Source organism: Acanthochromis polyacanthus, chromosome 22 (assembly GCF_021347895.1).
Source record: "Acanthochromis polyacanthus isolate Apoly-LR-REF ecotype Palm Island chromosome 22, KAUST_Apoly_ChrSc, whole genome shotgun sequence".
Classification (NCBI taxonomy): Eukaryota; Metazoa; Chordata; class Actinopteri; family Pomacentridae; genus Acanthochromis; species Acanthochromis polyacanthus.
Window position 1 is genome coordinate 17217510 of NC_067134.1, and position 21362 is coordinate 17238871.

Here is a 21362-nt window from a genome sequence, read left to right on the forward strand (position 1 = left end):
TTGTTTGAGATAACGTTGTCTTGGAGAATCATCTCTGTTGAGTGTGGAACATGGTTTCCATTCTGGAGGAATGGAAAAAGTTAATCGAGCTCATGCTGAAAGTGGACATTTTAAGATAGAAGTCCTTTGTTTAAACTGATTGAAAATGAGGAGGTCAGGGCAAGCTGTTTCATGAATATTTCGATTTGAATCAAATGAATCCTTCACTGACTGATTGAACGGGAGAGTGAGACCATGATTAGGCTGTAAAATTAAATTAGGCTGTAAAGATATTGCTGCTGTTGCAGCTCTCTAACATTTCCAAAATTAGAACGCTTTGGTGAGACAGTTTCACTCAGGAAGGCTGGTCTGTCAGCATAAATTCACACAGCAAAGCTGGCAAGACATAAATTATGTTTTCAAAAAAGTTATGAGTGGAATCCTGCCTGACACCGAATTACTTTAATGTCATGAAGTAAACTCACCAGTTGGTTTGGAAAAGTGACGTGAAAGTGGATCTGTGACATTTCTTGCTCAAGGACAGTTCAAGTGTGACGGCTTTGAATGGATTGTCTATAACTTCCCAGTTTGTCTTGTCACCTCTGCCTATAAGGACAGCATTTGCCAGTGAAGCTTTAGTGGCTTTTTTAGCACAGCTGCCTTCTATGCCCCAGTAACTAAGTCGAGGATCAGCATATACCTCAACCCTGCTTTGATCAAATACAGATCTATTTTTCCTGCCATTGTATGCTGAGGAGGAATACTAAAAACAAATGTCAACTTTAACAAGTTAAAACATCAAGTCATCTGTGCATAACCGCAGCTGTTATCAGTGAAGTGGCGATTTTCTGTTTAAGGGCCCAATAAGGAGAAATGGTTTGAAAGCAGGCCTTCCATTGGGGTAAAACCACAGCAGTAACTTGTATTATCCAAGGACATCACCATCACACTTGGTAGTATAAATACTCACCACCAGTTTGCATCATCCATTGGAGTCCTTGTGTAAAATAACAGGCTGCGACTGGTGGTGAGATCATTGTATTGCTGGTACATTTGATCATAGCAATGTCGGCTCGTGGAGAAAGTTGACAGTTGCTCACATGTCATCAGCTCTCACACCATGAGCTGCACATGGTCCAGCTGCCATTTCACTCAGCACCTCCATGTCGCCGTCCTGCTTTTAATCTCAGTAAATATGTCTGCTTTTCTGCTATCTCTCTCTCTTCGTTTCCGTCTGCTAATTTCAGCCTGATTGAAGTGAGGATTTAGATTTATCTAACAACGCTGCAAGGTACATACTTGCCGCTATTTTAATTAAAGCCATTTTTATCCCTCTTTGGTCTATCGCTTTGTTGTTTTCATTTTCTCTATAACTGGAGCTACAAACTTGACGTTTGTCCAGATTTAAATGAAGAGCTGCTATTTGACTTGTGCTTGAGACCCTCTAAAGACTTGGCCTAAAAGCAAAAAGACAAACTTTGACAATGAAATATGGACATGACAGCGACAGGCAAGTCACACTGGGTAGATATTTAATCCTGAGGCCTATGCATTGAAAAATCCCACACTCGCATAAATAAAGACACCATTAACACAGCTTTGAATGGAAAATAGCCCAATATTATTTTAATTGTCAGCATTTTGATTTTGGAGACTTCTTGCTGAAATATTCAGTGTGTTACCATTTGCATGAATAGCAAACAGGTTAACAATAGCGAAACAATGTTTTTTGTGGTTTTTTTTACTACTGTTTGTTAATTTGTATCTATTTTCTGGCTCTTCTGACCTCTGCCTCCCTCCTCCATCTCCCTCCTCTCTCTCCTGGTGGTTATTTATGGCTCGGTATGTGCCGTGCCGGCCTCAGGGCTCGTGCTCGAGTGATGTGTGGATGCCGCCGGCCCCCTTCTCCGATTGCACCACCAGACATCACAGATAATTATAGCATCGCCACGGTCAAGACGCGGCGCTGTCACACTCAATCACGGTCAGCGTGGTGAAAAAGATCCAGGCAGTGGTGTGTGGGACAGTGTGTCTGTGTGTTGCGTGTATCTGCCCATGTGTGTGCACTCAGTTTTAATGGCTGCTTTTTAGCGTTGCTCGGTGAGTCAGACAGTCAAGGCTGCCACTTTAAGGTATCAGACCAACCAGAAACCACAGCAGTGCTGTGTCACAAGTCTGGAGCACTTTACTGACGTCATAGCTTCTGATTAACACACTGTCAAACTTCTGAAGGCCAGATAGGCTGTTTGAAGGAAGCTCAAAGGGAATAAGACATTGGTCACCTGTGGTATTTTAAGCCGTTTTTACAGTAGATCAGTGCCATATTGTGACAAACCCGTCCAGCATGACTTGCAGTTAATCATAAGCTAACATTTGGAAATGTCTTTGTTGTACCTTTAAAGCAGCGGTTGACGAGTTAGGGTCACGATCCTTGGCTGCTCGTAACACGGTTAACGGGAAAGGAAACACCACCAACATTATGCTACCAGATATAGACTTTCATAAATTACATTTAGGACTAAATACAACCAGTTGACAAGGAGTTGTAACCAAAAGGGGTTTTGCTTACAGTGTGTCGCATCTAAAAATTATGGAAAACACAGCAGAGCAATCATAAGTTCAGAGCTTAAGGTAGGGCTGGGCAATCAATCGAATTAATGCGATTAATTCGCCTTTTTAAAACCTGATGATTTGAAAATTTGCCAAATCGTAAAATCGAAGCGAGCTTAAATATTTAACAATACAGATTCTTCTTCTGCCTTTCACGACTTGTGCACTGGCGTTTGCCTCTCATGACTTTCCGCCAGAAACACTCACACCCCCGTCATGGCGGACGCAACAGCAGACGAAGAGTCCATCGCGAGAAAAGGGCCTCATGTTACATCGATTATATGGAAGTGGTTCGGCTTTGACAAGACTGACACAAAGCAAACTTCAGTCATGTGTAAGATTTGCAAAAGTACTGTGAAAACGAAGCGTAGCAGCACAACTAACCTCTTTCAGCACCTCTGGCAGAGGCACCCAACAGAATGGGAAGAGTGCTCGCAGCTACAAGAGTGCAGCATGGCTAGCACTAGCCATAGCAAACAGACCGCAAAGAAACAAGAAAAATCGATGAAAATCGTGATCGTCCAAGATGACTTAAAAAATCGAGATTTTATTTTTTGGCCATATCGCCCAGCCCAAGCTTAAGGCCAGCAGGGTCATATTGGCTTTGTTTTTTCTAAAGCTTAGTGTAGCTGTAGATGGTTGGGCCCAGCCAAAATTCAAACACGTCTCTGCCTTTGCTCTTTTGCATGAGTTCTTATTTGAACCTGACATCTCAATATATCTTCATGCGATTTTTAAAAAGATGAGTGCATTCTGGAGTGTGTATGTTCCCTTCTTGGCTCTCATCGAGTACTCAGACTTCCTCCCACAGTCCAAAGACATGCTGATGTTGATTAGTGATTATAAATGGTCCAGAGGTGTGAATGTGAGTGCGCTTGGTTGTCTGTCTCTCTGTGGACCAGTGATTGTCTGGTTACCTGTCCAAGTGCCTTCGGCCTTAGTCAGCTGGGATAGACTCCAGCCCCTTGTGACCCTAATGAGGATTTAACGGTGTGTAGAGAATGGATGGATGGATGGATTGATTCTTGTCCCATTGCTGAGAGAGACTGTTGTGGTTTAAACATGGATCCATTCTTTAACGGGAACAGTCTGATCAGGTAGATGTAGGTTTCTGGGTCACAGCCAACTGTCTCTAGTCAACGAATTTAAAGTTGCAGCTGCACAGTCAATTTGTATTGTTCTTCCACAGAAATCTAATCTCTTGGTCCTTGTGCCATTTCCGACCTTCCCTAAAAATTACCTCCAAATCCATTTTTTGTAATGTTGCTAACACACAGACAGACGGACAATCAGACAGACAAATGTACGCCGATTGTCATGTAACTTCACTTTAACGATTGTTTTCAATGTCTGCTTTCAGTCACAAAGTTGAGTCTGAACATCATTTCTACCACATACAAGGCCGCAGAGTTACATTCACCTCCAGCTTCAAGGTCTGTGAGCAGATAGCTGTCTGAAATAGATCCTCCTCACTTCCACTGTTATCACTGTAGCTGTCTTACTGTTCAATAAGTGAAGTTGTAGATATCTGAAAAGATGTATTCGAACATATTTGCTGTGTATTAGAGTTAGAAAGCTCTCTGTAGTCCAGGCAGAGTGGCCCACAGAGGACAGCAAAGGTCGTTCGGTTTCTCTGCAGCAGTGAGTTTAATCTCCTGCTATAACTGGGAGGGGAGGCAGCTCTCTGAAAGGGGGTGCAGAGGGAACGTATAGTACAACTAGAGGGGTTGTACTCTGCACCACTTGAAATAGCCCACTGAAGTTGGCAGTCAAAGTTTGGGCTTTGGGGGAGCAGGGAGAGGGCAAGAAAGACAGACATGGGCTGAAGATGGTGGAGCTGAGGGCAGCACATGCTTGTTTCACGCAGCAGAAGAGGCCATTTTGAAGACAACATAATAAGAAAAGGTGAAACTGGGAGATGTCGGGCCGTTGGGTCCAGCCTGAGGAAGTTCCCTTGTTTCTAGTGGTCTTCGATGGAAAACATTCGCACTAAGAGGAGAAGTTGTTTTTGGCAGCAGTAGCCATCTAGTTGGTTTATAAAGGATCCAGCAAAGAAAAACAAGAGCTATGTTGCGGAAGGAGCTACTGGATGCACGGAAAGCTTTGAGGAATGTTAGAGAAGGAGTGAGTGGGCCGACAAGTAAGAAACAGAGAGGTGAGTGGGAGCTGCTGTCAATACAAAATGTGTAGTATGACAGCATAAAATGGTTTGTTTAGGACCCTTTAACAGGCTGAAGTAAGAAAAGATTCACATTGTCACAGGATAGCATAATATGCAGACTCAACTAAGTGGAACAGCTGTAATGGAAATGAAAACAAGGTAATGCACTGGAGGCCGCTATTGTTACTGCCTAAATGGATTGAGTTTGTCTCTGTTGTATGCTCTTGGATAACACTTTTTATGGCAGGCTCAACTTTAAGGTACAGCAGCCCCCTTCTGAATTGTGAAAATATGAATATAGTTGCTTATTAGCATTGTTTTTCTCTGGATTTCAAAAGGGTCACATTTTAAACAGCTGAAAGAAAATGGTGATGGTTTTTACCCCACAAAAAAATACAAATCTTCTCTTGTTAAAGGCGCAATTGATCATCCAAATGTAAACAAGTTCAGAAAGCATTAGAGTGTGATAGGGTTGCCACAGTCCTGAGAAGATGTTTTGTTACTTCGCCAAGGAACAGTGGAGTTATGTGACGATCAGCATACATTTGTCTGTCTGTTAGCAGCATTACTCAAAAATGGACTAACGGATTTGGATGAAATTTTCAGGGAAGGTCAGAAAGGACCAAGTGATTAGATTTTTTTTTCAGTGGATTTTTTAAGGATTTCTGTATCATTGCGAGATAGAGGACGACAAGTTAACACTACATCAGCTGCCTGCTGATGATCACGTCTGCGGTCTGACTACAAATCCACCACTATGGACTTGTCAGGACTTATCCGTCGGACATGATAAAGGAACAGCTGATTAAATTGTGGGGGTGTTTCCGAGCCCCATCAATTCCTGCTACATATTCAAGTCACGCGATTCGGTGTCCATACATAAGCATGACACGCGCCTGTGCTCACTCCAAGGTCATTTTGTTTGTGGGTACATCTGTAATAAATGGCCACATTCTTTAGTGCCATGATTTCTGCCACAAATTTTTTCAAGATTTCAGCCGTTGGAAATGATATGACTGAGCAGCCTCGGCAGAGTACTGCACTGTCTGAGTGCTTTTCTTGTTGAGTGAGGCCCTGCAATTATTGATGCAAATTGCCTTACATTTGTCACAAGAGCTTGAATTACTGAAGTTGGTTGTATTTAATCTTATGTTTGTGGAAAGTTGTTCTGCAGAACTTTAAGCCCATCTCTGCAGAGATGATGCCACTTCCATTTTTCCTCTTGTATGGATGGCTTGCATTGTCATACCAGAGCAGAAATATTCTATAGCTGCTTGATGATGTCACATTCTCCAGACATTATGTTCAAGTGGATTAAGGATGAAGTACGAGTAATTAGGTTCTCTATTCTCTTGAGGCAGCTGAGGCAATATGCGAGGCTAAAGCCATCGCTGTTTCCCTCGTGTTTGGTCTGGCAAATGGTGTGTTTGTGTTCCGTCCTGCTGGTACACAGTCGCTCACAGGAACCCTCAGGGATCTGATCAGGATTAGGTGGTAGCATCGGGTTGCAGTGTGACTATCATCATGGGCCACTGTCATCTGGGATTTCCAAACTTCCTCACAATATGACCTTAATACCACTTTTGTTTTTAAGGGTTTTTTGGAGTCTAATGGCATCTAATGCAATTTTTCTCCCTGGAGCTGCTGCCAAATGGGGTATAAGGTGTCTGTTTGGTCTGCGCTTTTGTCTAAGACTACAACACTTGATATCTTGAATATATTCACAGAACATCTTAGGTTTTCTTCACTTTTCATACAAGAGTATAGGATTGAACACAACTGCTGGAACTTAGTGCTCTTAACTTCCAAGGATAGTACCGCTGATGTAAGCATATGGAGAGAAAATATGACTCATGCCCTTTTTTTTTTTTTTTGCCATATACATTTTTATTGAAGATTTTTTTTTAGTTATACAGCTTCAATACAAGAAATTATTGACTTTACTCTTCAGTATTATAGTTTTTGTGGGTTTTTTTTTTGAACAACAAGGAAAAGAATGTAAAAAATGAATAAATAAAATAAAATGTGAAAGAAGAAAAAAAAAATTACAATTCAATAGAACAGGGCCTTCCAAGAACAGTGCTTCACTTATAGAATTTAGAAGTATCATATTTTGGTAGTCAGTTAAATGGTAGTGCAAGGGACTCAAAAGTTAGTCAAGCCATCTGACAAGTCCAAGTCCTTAACAAATTCAATAAAGGGTCCCCATATTCTTTCAAACACATATTGCTTCGATTTACGGATATACGTTATTCTTTCTAGAGGTAGGCTGGACAACATCTGCTTTAGCCACTGAGAGGCTCTAGGTCCGTTAATATTTTTCCAATTCAAGGCTATACATCTTTTTGCTATTAATGAGCTAAAGTCTATAAAACTAGATTCTGTTTAAGTAAATTTATGTTTTTCTGGATATCGAGCCATTATGAATAATCTGAAGTCTAAAGTCAACTGTTTTGATAATATCTTTTCTATATATTTTTTTATTTCTAACCAAAAAGTTTTTATTTGGCTACATTCCCACACACAATGTATCAACGTACCTTTTAAGCCACATTTTATACATATATCTGGAATATTCCTGTTATACTTGTTTAGTTTCACAGGTGTTGTATATGTACGCATGAGCCATTTAAATTGCAATATCCTAAGACGACTATTAATTGACATTGTATGGACTTTACTACATGCCTTTTTCCAATCCTGTTCGCTAATAGATACTGATAGATCTTCATTCCAGGAAATTATTTTCTTACTGGAGTTTTCAGATGTACTGTTCATTAGTAAATTGTAAAAGTCTGAAATAATACCCTTTCTCAAATCATTCTTTATTAACAGTTTTTCTAACTGTGTATGGGGAATTTTGCTAAGACACCCTTGCTTGGCATTAACAAAACTTCTTAACTGTAAATACTTGAAGTAGTATTTTTTGTCCAAATTAAACCTAAACTTTAGCTCCTCAAAAGACATAAAATCATTTGACTGTGTTGAATAAAGGTCATTAATTGTTTCAAGTCCCCTTGATGCCCATTTTTTGAACATAACATCTGCCCTTCCAGGTGTGAAGAGTTGATTTCCCCAAATCGGACTGAACAGTGATATGGGGTTTGACTCCTTCAGATATTTTTTAACATTAATCCAGATTCTCACCATGTATTTCAAAATTGGATTTTTTATCTGTTTTAGCACATTTTTAGCTTTGTCAGAATATAGAAACATTGGTAGAGGCAATTTTAAATTATGTCCCTCCATTTCAACCCAATGAGTACTCTCTTTTTTTGAGAAATAAAATGTCATTGAGCGCAATTGAGCAGCCCAGTGGTACCAAATAAAATTGGGGCATTTTAATCCCCCTCCATCAAATGGTAAATAAAGGAGGGAAAGGCGAAGTTTTGGTTTACTATTATTCCAAATAAAATTGGTTATACTTTTTTTTAACCATGTGAATAAATCCAGAGGAGGTGGTAGAGGAATATTTTGGAACAAATACAACAGCTTTGGTAGTACCATCATTTTTAGAACATTTACTCTTCCCATCAGTGAAATTGGCAGCTTCATCCACCGGTCTATTGAGGTGTTAATTTCATCTTTTATTTTTCATAATTAATTTTAACAATTTGCTCTATATTTGGCACTATTTCTATCCCTAAATACTGAAACTGATTCACGACTTTAAAATTAAAGTGCATTATTTGTGAAGTAGGGTTAGCTCGATCTACTGAGTTTAGCAATAAGATAGATGACTTAGTATGATTCACTTTATAACCGGAAATATTTCCAAATAACCGAATTACTTCCAACACTGCCGGAATTGATAAGCTGATCTTTGATAAAAACAAGATTACGTCATCAGCAAACAAAGAGATCCTATGTTCTGTTGGGCCAATAGTAATTCCGCTAATCTGAGAATTTGTTCTTATAGCTAATGCGAATGGCTCGATAGCTAACGTAAAAAGCAGGGGGGAAAGGGGGCAACCCTGTCGACACCCTCTCTTTATTTCTATAGGCTTGGAAAAAACACTGTTTGTTAAAATTTCTGCTGTGGGGTTTTTGTACAGTATCTTGACCCACTTAATAAAGTTGTTACCCATGCCGAATCTTTCAAGTACATTAAAAAGATAGGGCCATTCTACCCTATCGAAGGCCTTTTCAGCATCCAGTGATAGAAGTGCCATATCTTTTTCTTCTTTTTTATAGTAAAGAATATTTAAAACCCGTCTTACATTATGGAAACCCTGCCTCCCACTTACAAAACCATTCTGATCTTTATTTATTAAATCTGGGAGAGTTTTTTGAATTCGTCTTGCTAATAATTTGCAAATTATCTTTAGGTCAGAGTTGAGAAGACTAATAGGTCTCATATTTTCACACCTGTTGGGGGTTTGCCCGGTTTTGGAAGAAGAATAATTAATGCTTGATTTAATGTGTTAGGAAGAGCTTCCTCTTCAAAAGTTTCTTTTAGCATATCTAAAAGTGGTATTAACAGCTTATTTTTAAATTTTTTATAAATGTCAATTGGAATGCCATCGGGCCCTGCTCGTTTACCTGAATTGAGTCCATCAATGGCAAGTGCAATTTCTTCCTTACTCACTGCTAAATCTAAATCTGCTTTAACATTATTTGGTATAGTTGGAATATTTAGCATGTTTAAAATATCATTAATATCCTGTTCGGTACCTTTTTTTCTGCTTCATACAAATTTTGGTAATATTCCCGAAAGGCATTATTGATATCTTTTGGATTCACAATGGTTTGGCCTTTGTCAATAATAGAGGTTATCGTACCTTTGCTTCCAGCTGTTTAATTTGCCAAGCCAGTAATTTTCCTGTTCGATCACCTTGCTCATAAAATGCTTGATTCAGTCTTAAAAGACTGGCAGCTGCTTTATAGCTTGATTGTTTTTCATATTCAGCCCTTAAAAGAATTAGTTCCTTTTCAGCTTCAGGATCCCTTTTTTCATAGACTTTCTTTTGAACGTTATTTATTTTATTTTCCAAGAGCAATTTGTCCTTTCTTGCTTTCTTTGTTTTAAAACCAATATAGCCAATAATGTGCCCTCTTAGATATGCTTTAAAGGCATCCCATTTTGTTCGAGCCGATGTTTGATTAGTATTTATCTCAAAGAATTCATCTATTTGCTTACCTATATAATTGACAAATTCCTCATCTTGTAACCATTTGTGTTGGAATCGCCATCTAGGGGGATCTGTTGTCATATTTTCATCACTATACACTAAACTACATGGCGCATGATCTGAAATTCCTATATTATCATATGAGCAATTTTTTATTTTGAATGACAATTCAGAAGAGATTAAAAAATAATCAATTCGTGAATATGTCTGAAATGTTGCAGAATAACAGGAGTAAGCTATAGTTTGCTGATGAAGTTCTCTCCAAATATCTAATAATTTTAAATCATTCATAAATCTTTTGATAGTTAACCTGGTGATGTGATGTGATTGGTCAATACCTGTAGATCTATCCATATTCGGAATAAGAGTACAGTTAAAGTCGCCAGCAATTATATATTTGCCCGGCAGTGTTGTAAGCAATAGAAATAGATCTTCGTAGAACCCTGAGTCATCCGAATTAGGACCATAGACATTTACCAAATTCAAGTTTTCTAATAGCAAAGACCCTTGTATTATTAAGTATCTGCCCCGTTTATCTTTAATGACATTATTTACACAAAATGGAACTGATTCATGAATTAAAGTCATAACTCCTCTTGCCCTGGTAGAAAATGCCGCTGTAAATACGTTTCCCTGCCACCTTCTTCTTACTCTTTTTTCATCCTCCTCCATTAAATGCGTTTCTTGCAGAAATATGATTTTAGAGTCCATATCTTTTAGTTTAGTCATAACTTGTTTTACCTTTTTAAATCGTTGAATTCCCCTGCAATTCCAAATAACTAATTTAATATCTTTTCCACATACCATTTTAGCTATTAATTTTAATCACTGATGAATACTACTATACTCAACAAATTTAGAGTCATATTTTTGTAATAGTATAAAAGTACACAGTTTTTCTGAGAAGCTTAACATGGCCCAACAATACACAAACCACACAAACACAATAAATTGAACAAACACCTCTCCCAATTTCCCACCTCTGCAAGTTACCCACCCTCCTTTTTGAGTCTCTCGTTACTGCGTATGCCTGATCCACTCAATGTGGAGCAGTCTAACCACGCTCTTAACCAAAATAAACCAAACAAAACCGCTGCCGTTCGTGCTTTTTAGCAGTGTTTTTGTTAACCTTTACCGCTCGTAGACATTAGGTTACACATAAGGAAACAACCGTAAAACTCTGAAACATCTTATACCTTTTGGATTACCTCACATATTGTGGAAAGATTTGAAATAATAACTAGAACCTAGTGCTTTGTGCAAACTAAAGAAAGTGATGTTACTATAGAATCGTATTACTCACTACCGGAGAGAAGTCATTTTAGTCCAACGTTTAGTTATCTTCTCCTTTGTTCTGAATCTTCTTTATCCGTACTTGTGCCTCCGCTGGGGACGTAAAAGCAAAAGTCTTTTCTTTGTAAGTCACCAGCAGCTTTCCTTGATGTGTTACGCCATTCCTCAGACCAAGTTGACGCAGCTCTTCTCGTACCGTAGCATACCGTTTTCGTAGCTGTTGCACACTTGCTGCAAGATCTGCGTAGAACCGGATCCATTGTCCATTGTAGCGAATGTCCCCTTTTGCCTTCGCTGCCACCAAGACAGCCTCCTTGTCCCGGTAGTTGAGAAATTTCAAGATCAGTGTACGTGGGGAAGCGTTGTCCTCTCTCCTTGGGCCAATTCGATGCGCTCTTTCAATTAGCATCGGGCTCTGGGGGGTGATGTTCAGGATTTCTGGTAACCACTTTTCCAGAAACACACACGGGTCTCTTCCTTCAGTCCCCTCAGCCAAGTTAATGATCCTGACGTTGTTTCGTCTTGAACGTGTCTCTAAATCCAGTACTTGGTTCTCCAAGCTTTTCTGTTTTGTTTCCAGTGAGCTAACTTTAGCACGCAAAGTTACCACTTCGTCCTCGTTGTTAGAAATGCGTGCCTCTGCTTGGGACACTCGTTCAGAGCAATCCTTGATATCTTGACGTATGTTATCCAGATCACATTTAATGGCCGTCACTATGGTTAATATTTCGTCCACTTTGCTGCTCTGGGATCGCTCTTCTCCTCCCGTTTCCCCCGTCGCCATTACAAATATGTTGCTATCGCTAGCTTTAGCATTCTGCGTATCATTTCGAAGTCCGTATTCCGTTAACTTTGGTTGTTTAGTCTTTTCTGCGGTTTCCTGAGTATTTTTAGAACCCTTAGGAGGCATAGTTCCGTTGTGTCAAAAATAAGATCACTAATCTGCGGCAAAGGATAAATAATTGTGAAAAAAGCAGCGCGAACAGCGGAGCGGTGAAAAACACGTCCTCTCACATGGCAGCCATAACTGGACTCTCACTCATGCCCTTTTTTGTACTGTCATAGAATAGTGTATACTTATAATCTCAAGGACTGTGTTCAAAAAGAATGTTCTTTTTGCTTTGCTGTCTTTCTGGAGGTTTTCTTTCTAGATTCCACCTTGACTGAGGAAAACTTAAGAACTCTGCAGCGTTTTGAACATACATTTGCCCAGCTTTTATGCTGCCTCAATCTGTTTGTGTTCAATATAGATACACTGACAAAATCCATATCATTAGATGAATACCGGGTAGGAATAGCTCCAAGAAGTTATGACATTTCAGGAACAGCAGTGACCTAAATATGTTCCTTATTACAGTGAGCAATAAAGAGGTTTTTCTTGAAGATATACATGTTGTTAAATGCCAGGTTGGGTATGATCAGACTCGATGTGCGCTGACAAACAGAAACGGTGTGATCACACTGTGATGTAACAGCAGCAGAATCTGTTTTCCATTGCAGAGAGACTCTGCCAGACGTGCTGCTGATAAAGCTGTATCACTGGAAGACATCCATCAAGGCTGCTCCACACAAAGCAGCCTCTGTCACAAAATCAATGGGTTTCCGTGAAGTCTGCTTGCTCTCTCGTTGTTTTAAGCTAATTAAACTACAGCGCGCTCCAAATTGCACCTGTCCAAAGTCTTTCTAATGCTCTTTCAGTGTTTATGATTTCTCCATGCGCTTTGACATTGCAGAAGACAAATTTTGCATCAGGCGGATTGAATAGAAACATTCAAATTTGACTCCAATCTTGTTCGCATAGAAATGTCCGAGGTCACTAATTATGATCTGTGCAGTGGACATACAGGCATCAAATTAACCAGATTTGTAATAGATAAATTACACAAATAAGATCTAATTATCTGACATTCTGATATTCCAACCAGAGGTTCGGTTGAGGCTGACTGGCTTTTAGTGAGCATAAAAAGACGACCTCATGAGAGATGCTTCCAAGCAGCATGAAATGGACGCTTCACCACCGTATCTGGCTCCTCATTGGATGACGGCCGCGGAAGCTTGTGTTATGATGGGCTTATTGATCCGGGGGCATCTGAACTGTTACTTGGGGGTGTATCCCATATCACGCATAAAGCATTGTATTGATTGCTTCACTTTCTGCTGGAGCGAATGCCTCTCACTGCTGATGGATGGAGGAGGAGTGCGAGGCGGCTGAGGGTGAACAGAGGGAGGCTTGTTAAAATAACAGTCCGCTGCATCTGTGAGCAGAATAAATTCAAATCTAGTCAGTGATGTTTTGAGGATTAAAAAAACAGATCTCTTGTAGCAAGCTGATAATCCCCGGATGAAGAAGCCCACATTCACTGAGCAGGTCCTGATTCACAGCAGGAGTAAATCTCCCATATTGATTCTGTGTTTACAAAGCCATAAACAGTAACATGCCTCACTTAACAACGCTTAAAAGCTTGTCGTTCAAGTCGAGGATAGAGGAGCTGTCCTGATATGTGGACGAAGGACTCCGGGCGCTTAGATCTGGATCTGCCTGTAATTATTTTTAGATTGGTGTGATGGGGAGGTGTTGGGGAGCACAGAAACGTCTGAAAGAAGAATTAATGTGTGTCAAAGTGTGTATTGGAGACCGAAATAGAGGCTGGAAGGAGAAGCCAGTTAGACGGTGGGAAGCAGTTACATATTCTGATCACGTTTCTCTACAAATCAGAAGTCCTGGAGGAGAGAATTTCATAATATTCTCTTTGATATATGCAGGCCGTTATGCAGAAATAGACCTCAGTATTATGTCAATATTGGCTGAGTGAGATGAAAATAAGACAATAGTGGAGGAAGGCGCAAACTTCTCACCTCGAGTTAGCTGAAATATGCCAGATTGTTGGTGATATAATTATTAATAAATGTAATACTGCTCTCATCAATGTTCTTATATTAACACCGGATTAAATATTTACTCTGCAAAAGACTGCTCAGTCGCTGTATGATTTCCAATGGATGAAATGCTTTAAATATTCGTGCAGTAGGATTGTAATCATACGATCATCAGTAGGCAGCTGAAGTAGTGTTCACTTGTTGTCATAGTTACAGTGACCCCATGTCACTACCTCACAATGATACAGAAATGTTAAACAAATCTGTGGATCCAGACTATTAGCCACATCTTTGCCAAAATACAATCACTTGGTCCTTGTGTCATTTGTGACCTTCCCTGAAAATTTCATCCATATCTGTTGGTTTGTTTTTGAGTAACGTTGCTAACAGACAGACAGACAGACAGACCGACCAACACCGATCGTCATGAAACGTTCCTTGGCGAAGTAAAAATACCCACAATCCCTTTATACTGAGAAGTACATAAAAAGCATTTTTGCACCAAACTTTCTAAAAAATCATAGGTTAGCTACAATGAACCTAAGTTTTATCTCCCTCTCTTTGACCCTTACCCTGACCAGGTGAGGCAGATGGCTGCCCTCCCTGAACCTAGTTGATTAAGTTTGTGTATTAGACGATACTGGAGGGTCCTAACCTTAATATTCAACCCCCCATTGTTATTTTTACTCTGCGGAGTTATATGACCGTCAACGTCTGTCTGTCTGTTCGCAACATTACTCAAAAATGGACTAACGGATTTGGATGAAATTTTCAGTGAGGGTCAGAAATGATAAAGAACCATTGATTAGATTTTGGCAGTGATGCGGCTTTACCGATTTGTCAAAGATTTCCGTTTCATTGGGACGGCATCACGGTAACTGACACACTTGAATGCTACATCAGCTGCCTGCTGACGATTACATGATCGCGATCCTACAAATCAACCGCTGCGGACTTATCTGGACATTAGCATCGGATATCATCCAACGACTGAGCAGCCTTGGTGGAGTACTGCACACTTGAAGTGTTTTTCTTGTTTGTAGTTGTGTTGTTGGATGGTGTGTAATGACAGAGAGACGGAGTTGGTGACCAGCTGTTGTGGGGCATTTAGCAGTGAAGGAGACAGATGTTTCCCTCAGGAGCTGTTAGAAGCCAAATAAAGCTAAAAGGGAAGTGAATATTTGAGCTTATGGTACATTTGTTGGGTGACAGAAACACTGCTGGAATGTTTAGTAACTGTCAAATGTTTAAATTAGTGACTTTTACAGGGAGACAGTGTCACAGTTGCATTTCCGAGTTCAGCTCCTCCCATCCATCCATCCATCCATCCATCCATCCATCCATCATCTATACCGCTTAATCCTCCTTTGGGTCATGGGAGAGCCGGAGTCTTTCCCAGCTGATTTAGGGTGAAGGCAGGGGACATCCTGGACAGGTCACCAGTCTATCACAGGGCTGCATATAGAGACAATCAATCACACTCATAGTCACAGCTACAGCCAATTTAGAGCTACCAGTTAACCTGAACATGTTTTTGGACTGTGGGAGGAAGCCAGAGAACACCCAAGCATGCATGGGGAGAACATGCAAACTTAATGCAGAAAGATCACAGGAAAGCGGGGATGCGAACCAGGGATCTCCTCGCTGCAAGGCGACACTGCTAACCACCAAGTCACTATGCAGTCCTCCCAATCAGGCGAAAAACCAAATCAATTAATGCAATTTGAAGTGATGTCGATAACAATTTTACGAGCTGCTGTTGTTTGCTGGAAATAATTAGTCACTTGCTTCAATTATACAAACCTAATTGACAACAAGTAGTCATTTAATCAATGAAAACATTTACCAACAGAAATGTCAAATATTTGCTCATTCAGCTTCACAAATAGGAGGATTTTCTGTTTTCCTTCAAGTCATTGTTTGCACTGTTTCTCTGGATTTTTACTGGGGATTTGCAATTAGCTGTGTTTTTTTTCGTTATCATTTAATAGACTTAATGATTAATGGAAACCATGATTAGTTTGCTCTGAAATAATCCAGCAGGGCTAATGTGGTGCTACCGGAGGCCTTGACCCCATCACTAGCTAAAGCTGACAGACATGGAATATAGATAAATATTTAATGCGCTCTGGGTTCTGCTGAGAGCTGCTACCTCCCGACAAAGAAAAGAGGACAATAGACTGAAAGATAGAGGTTTGAGGATGTTTATTCACAGTCCTATTTATGAGAAAGCGGATATATTTCACTCACCCTCGCCTTTTCTTCCATCCCATTATCTCGGGCTCACTCTCCCTCCTGAATCTTCTCCCCCACCATCCTGGTCTGTGTTTCCTCCCACTCTGCTGCTCTCCATCTCTTTGTCTCTTCCCCTCTTTGACTTCTTCTTTTGCTCAATCTTGCTCTTTTTTTACTGTCCTCTTTCTCTGCTCAGAGATTTCTTTTTTTTTTAAAAAAAGCAGAAGTCAGCATGCTCTGCTGAAGCTGGTTGTTGTCATTTTTTCCCCTCCTCCTCTTGTTCTCCATTCTCATCACTGCAATCAGCCCTTCTGCTCTGGCTTCCCACCCCCACCTCCCCTTGTTTCTGAGTGGCTTTCGACTGAGAGAGACGAGGGGGGAGTTGGACAAACCAGCTGAGAATTGCCCCTCTGAAGGCAGCGTCTACGTCAGAGAGGAACGCTTCACATCAGCGGATGCACTCTCAGACACAAAGACACCTGGTTCTGGCTTATTTGCATCCTGAATCTCTCCTCCTCGCTCGCTTTCTGCCCGTCTTGCCGCTAGACCGGAGAGTAAACACACCCACGCAGGGAGGAAAAAAAAAAAAGAAAGGCAGCAGAATCTCGTTTTGAAGCTTGATTTTCCTTCTCTTGTTGTTGTTTTTGACGCCACACCCTGGGCTTTTTCGGCTTGTAGGGATGTTTTTGTGAGCTCGTGCCACAGGTAATCTTGTACGCTCGACAGGAAGCACTACTTGAAGATGAAGAAAATTTGGTCCAAGAAGAGATTTCAGGTGAGTTTGCCCCTGTATGGGGGAGAAATCTGTCCAGTGCTGGTGTTTTCAAGCCTTGTCTGTGTTGTTCTTCCTGGAGATTTGTAGGTTTTTACATATTCAGATGGTATGCCACACCCTTTACCTGATAACGATGTAAATATCAGCCTGAAGAATTCCGATCTAGACTTTTATTTTAGGGGATATATTATAGTAACTGAGTGTTGAATTGCGTTGGGAATGTGCTGAAGGAGCAAAGTTGTGGATTAATGTGATTCTCACAGTCGGACAAATCAGGACAACCTAACAAAGACAAAGTCAGCCAAGGAAAACTCTGGTTGCCAGGCAGAAAAATGTATTTTCGTGTACTGTAAGCAACAGAAACAATAAGACCCCCATTCTGAAGCTTGTTTTAGGGTTTCTTCACATCCTATACTCCTGTAGCTGTCCAGACTCCCTCTACTCCCTCTGTAACTCTCTGCTCAATCTATGTCCTGAAATATGGATTCTGCTTTGTGACAGGTTTGTTAAAAAATCACACACACACAATTCAGGTTTCAGAAATTGGGGGCAGATGAAAAGTGTGTCAGTAGGCTACACTCCATGGAGACATGAGAATCAGGGCAGCCACTCAGGAGGGCTACGAAGTGAGCGAAAGACGAGACAAAGCTGCTTTCTGATGCTTCCTCTTCTCAATTCTGCATCAGTATCAAACCCTCGAGATGTATTATTGTGCTTCCAGCTACAGATTTGTCAGAATAATACTGGTTGGATTTTGATTAAACGCGGAATTTTTTCTTCTTCTTGAAGTATTGGCCAAATCCAAAATTTCAAAGGGATCCATTTGTGGCTGGGTTCTGCTGATATGAGTGCCTTGAGGGCATAACAATGGAGATCACGACAACAGTTGAGGCTTCTGGGGGTGGGGGGATCTGTCAACCAGCAGCTACCACCAGGCAACAGTTAATCAAACTGCCTGACACAAAAGCATTAACCAATAGGGAGTGTGCGGCAAACGTGGGGGGGGATGAGTGCGAAATGAGTCATTTGCACTTTTGCTACTTTTGCTTTCCATTCGCCGCAAAGCCGTGAGTCATTCCGAGGAGCTCTCCTTGTGCTGATTGACAGACTGTCCAGGAAGCACTTTCACCAACTGCTTCATCAGCACAGACCCTGACTCAAAGATAGCCTCCGAGTTTGTCAGATATTCTTCAATTTAGAAATCCATCTCGACTGTAGATAGGATTGGACATCTAACAGTCGTATAAAAGTCTGTTGAGCTGATGAATGTTTCCGAACAAGCTGATTCAACCAGCAGACTAAATGATGATGGAAATAGAGAATCAGGCTGGTTTTAAAAGACTTGAAAAAAGCAGTTTGTAACCAATATTCTAGCCATCATTAGGAACTTTACTTCCCAAGATGCTAGTAAAAGCTCCAAAATCAGCAGTAAGACCTGTTCCGCTGGTGAAGAACGAGCTTTCGAGCAAGAATTGTGGCTCATCTAGACTTTCTTGCTATACTCTTGTCCTAATATATCTTTAGGATGACATTTCTTGATTTACTAAATGATGTCACGACCAAGGCAGTAAAACGAGTTTAGGAGGTGGCAGCAGCGGTACTTTCGGGGTAAACAGGACTCTAATGTTTTGTGTAAACCAGAAATGTTGGCTGCGTTGGCTGCTGAATAATGCATTATACTCTTGTATCTTGTTTCAGAGAACTGGGCATTCCACGCGGACATTTGGCAGATTTACCCATGGTGTGTTGTCAGTATGAGCTCTATTCTGTTGTTGTGGTCTGTTGTGTTTTCCTTTTTTTTCCCAGTTAAAAACCTAAACTACTGTAAGCTTCTGTTTTCCTCTGTTGTGTCGTATTTTAGCCTTCGACAGCATGTGCTTCACTTTGATTTATTCTACTAATAACTCTGTTGTACATGAAACTTGTAAAACATCTATATTGCTTTCGCGTATTTCTGTGTTTTTACTGCTTACAACCAGAGTGGGTTTTGTTATTGTACATCCACCCCCACAAAAAAAAGCAATAATTCTGTAATCAAGCTGCTGCCTTTCTGCATAAAATCCTTGAGCGAATAATGTCTGGCCTCGATCATTTCTGCTATAATATTTGGCAATATTTGTGCAATCTGCAACCGAAGCCAAACCAGAGGCTCCAAATCCTGTTTGCACTGCGATGTAAGTTGTACGCTGTGAAAGATATTCCCTCGTAATTACATCACCGAGTTGATTTCCTTCGCCTGGTGTGCGAGCTATTTGGCTTCATTCGCTCCAGATGGGTGGATCTACATGCCCGTGAAAACATGCTGCTGGCGACGTGCACGGTTAATGGTGACTGCTCACTGGCTTTCTTATCATTAGGCCGACTGTCTGGAATTATCTGACTTGATGTGAGGCGCGATGAGGTGCAACCTGTTTTGTGGTTGTCGTCCTCCTCCTTCACAGGCACCCTAACCAGTAACCGTATCTGTCAGCCACCCAGCAGTTTGGCTGGCGATTTTAGACTCTAATGGGTACGAAGAGGATTGGTCGTGTGGGTGAGAGAGATGCTGGTTTCCATAGTAACGGTGCTCTCCCGTCTGCCCTCTCTTGCTGCCACTATGGAAGCGAAGTTTTCCGCTCCTGCCGAAAGCAAAGCTATGGTAAACCTGCCTGTTTGATTTGACCTTATTTTACCTCCATCCTCCGTTCACCCTGCTGATGATCTCTGCTTCATTTTCATCCAGTCTGTGGCCTTTTCCTTTTCTTGTGTCGTGTTGTTTTTAACATTTAAGTTGAGCTCCCTCCACAAATCAAGCCTGCACTACCGTCACACCCTGATATTTTTCTTTTCTTTTTCCTTTTGAATGAGTCAAATCAGTGTTGGCCTGTTTGTTTTGTGCCATTTTTATCAGTGCTATTCAAAGAAATCATCCTTTAAGAATCATCTCATCAACCCAACTGTTATTTGATTATACCTGGTATTCTGGTAGCATCTATAAATTGCATATACAAGCATTATTAGTTTCATACTCTTCCTCCAGGAGACATCTTTTCTAGATTTTTCTCTGATCTTGGTACATTCTCAGTCAGACTGATCCAGAGCTGAGAGAAGAGCATCCCTGCATCCCTCCATGTTTCAGTCATGTATTTTTATAAGCCACAGCTGGCCTCATGTCACGCTCGACTTTCAGCCCATTTTTTCCACTCTGGGGGCTCTGCAGCTCTTTTCAAGGACCCATCTAACTGCTCAGCAAATGTGAAATGTGTTTGTTTTTTTGTTTTTTTTACCGTTTTGGCTTCCTCTTTTTGTTTTCCCCTCATCCTCTACTTCAGTTCCAGCCATCTTTGTCCACTTTTAATCGAGGTGTTTGTCTTTTTCTTCATTTCAGACTCTGAGACCACAGAGGATGAGACCACAGAACCTCAGATGGAAACCAAAGAGGGGCCCGGGAGGCACCAAGACAAGGCTGGTCGGAGAGGACCTTCAGGTACTTCATCTGACACGACTTTATGTCCAGTTTCAGCACTTCTCATATTAGACAGCTGATACTTCAGCTCTTTTTTTGTCTTTTATTTCATCTGTTTTTACTGCACTACTCCTGAAAGGCGCTCCAGAGTGCAGCATATTCAGCCTTTTTTATGATAGTCAGTTTGATTTACTGTACCGCTAATGCTGCTGCCAGAAACACACTTCTGCACAATTATGATTCAATGCAGATTGATAGATTTAATGGATGTTGTTATCAGCTTGGCCCAAGACGTGCATTGGATGAAATCCGATATGGCAGAATGCATTAATCCCTCCTGGTGTGATGTAACGCTGTGACACACTGGCCTAGTTTCAGCAAGAACCTGTCTCAGGTCTAGATCTCACTGAAAAACTGCTTCTGCTCCATACATGGAACTAATGGCATCAGTTATTTCCTTATACTATGTACATGAATTAGGATATGAATGTAGCACACTGAGTTTGAAAATGAGTTACTGTGTGAGGATTTCAGCTTGTTTTTAATATTTATTTCTTGCACTTTTTACATTACAGTTTATGAAAGTTAGTTTGTTGATGGGCAGATAAATAGGCAACTATTTGGTGTATTTTTTTTTTAAGGAAAAATGTCCAAAATGATATTCTTCCTGCATCTCCAGAGGGAAGATTTGCTTTTATGTCTTTGTAAATTGTACACTACTGTTTAAAAGTTTGGGGTCAGCCAGACCGTTTCATGTTTTCCATGAAAACTCACACTTTTATTCATGTGCTAGCATAACTGCACAAGGGTTTTCTCATCAATTAACCTTTCAGCACCATTAGCTAGCACAATGTA

At 40.7% G+C, this 21362-nt stretch overlaps 1 protein-coding gene across 6 annotated transcripts in view; it reads left to right on the forward strand.

Moving 5' to 3' along the window:
- The window catches only part of LOC110968256 (striated muscle preferentially expressed protein kinase-like), a 29138-nt gene that overhangs the window by 4856 nt on the left and 2920 nt on the right, over positions 1–21362 (forward strand). The window contains exons 1-4 of one of the 6 annotated variants that reach the window (XR_007939608.1): positions 16583–17062; positions 18761–18803; positions 19504–19700; positions 20430–20519. Coding sequence is in view for 3 of the 6 variants with exons in the window: in XM_022218095.2 (XP_022073787.1) it covers positions 17030–17062; positions 18761–18803; positions 19671–19700; positions 20430–20528 (205 nt within the window). In the remaining 3 variants the exon portion in view is untranslated. Of the gene's footprint in view, positions 1–16582; positions 17063–18760; positions 18804–19419; positions 19701–20429; positions 20529–21362 lie in introns of those variants that run through there. The other 5 variants (XM_022218095.2, XR_007939609.1, XR_007939610.1 and 2 more) reach the window with 5 other exon arrangements.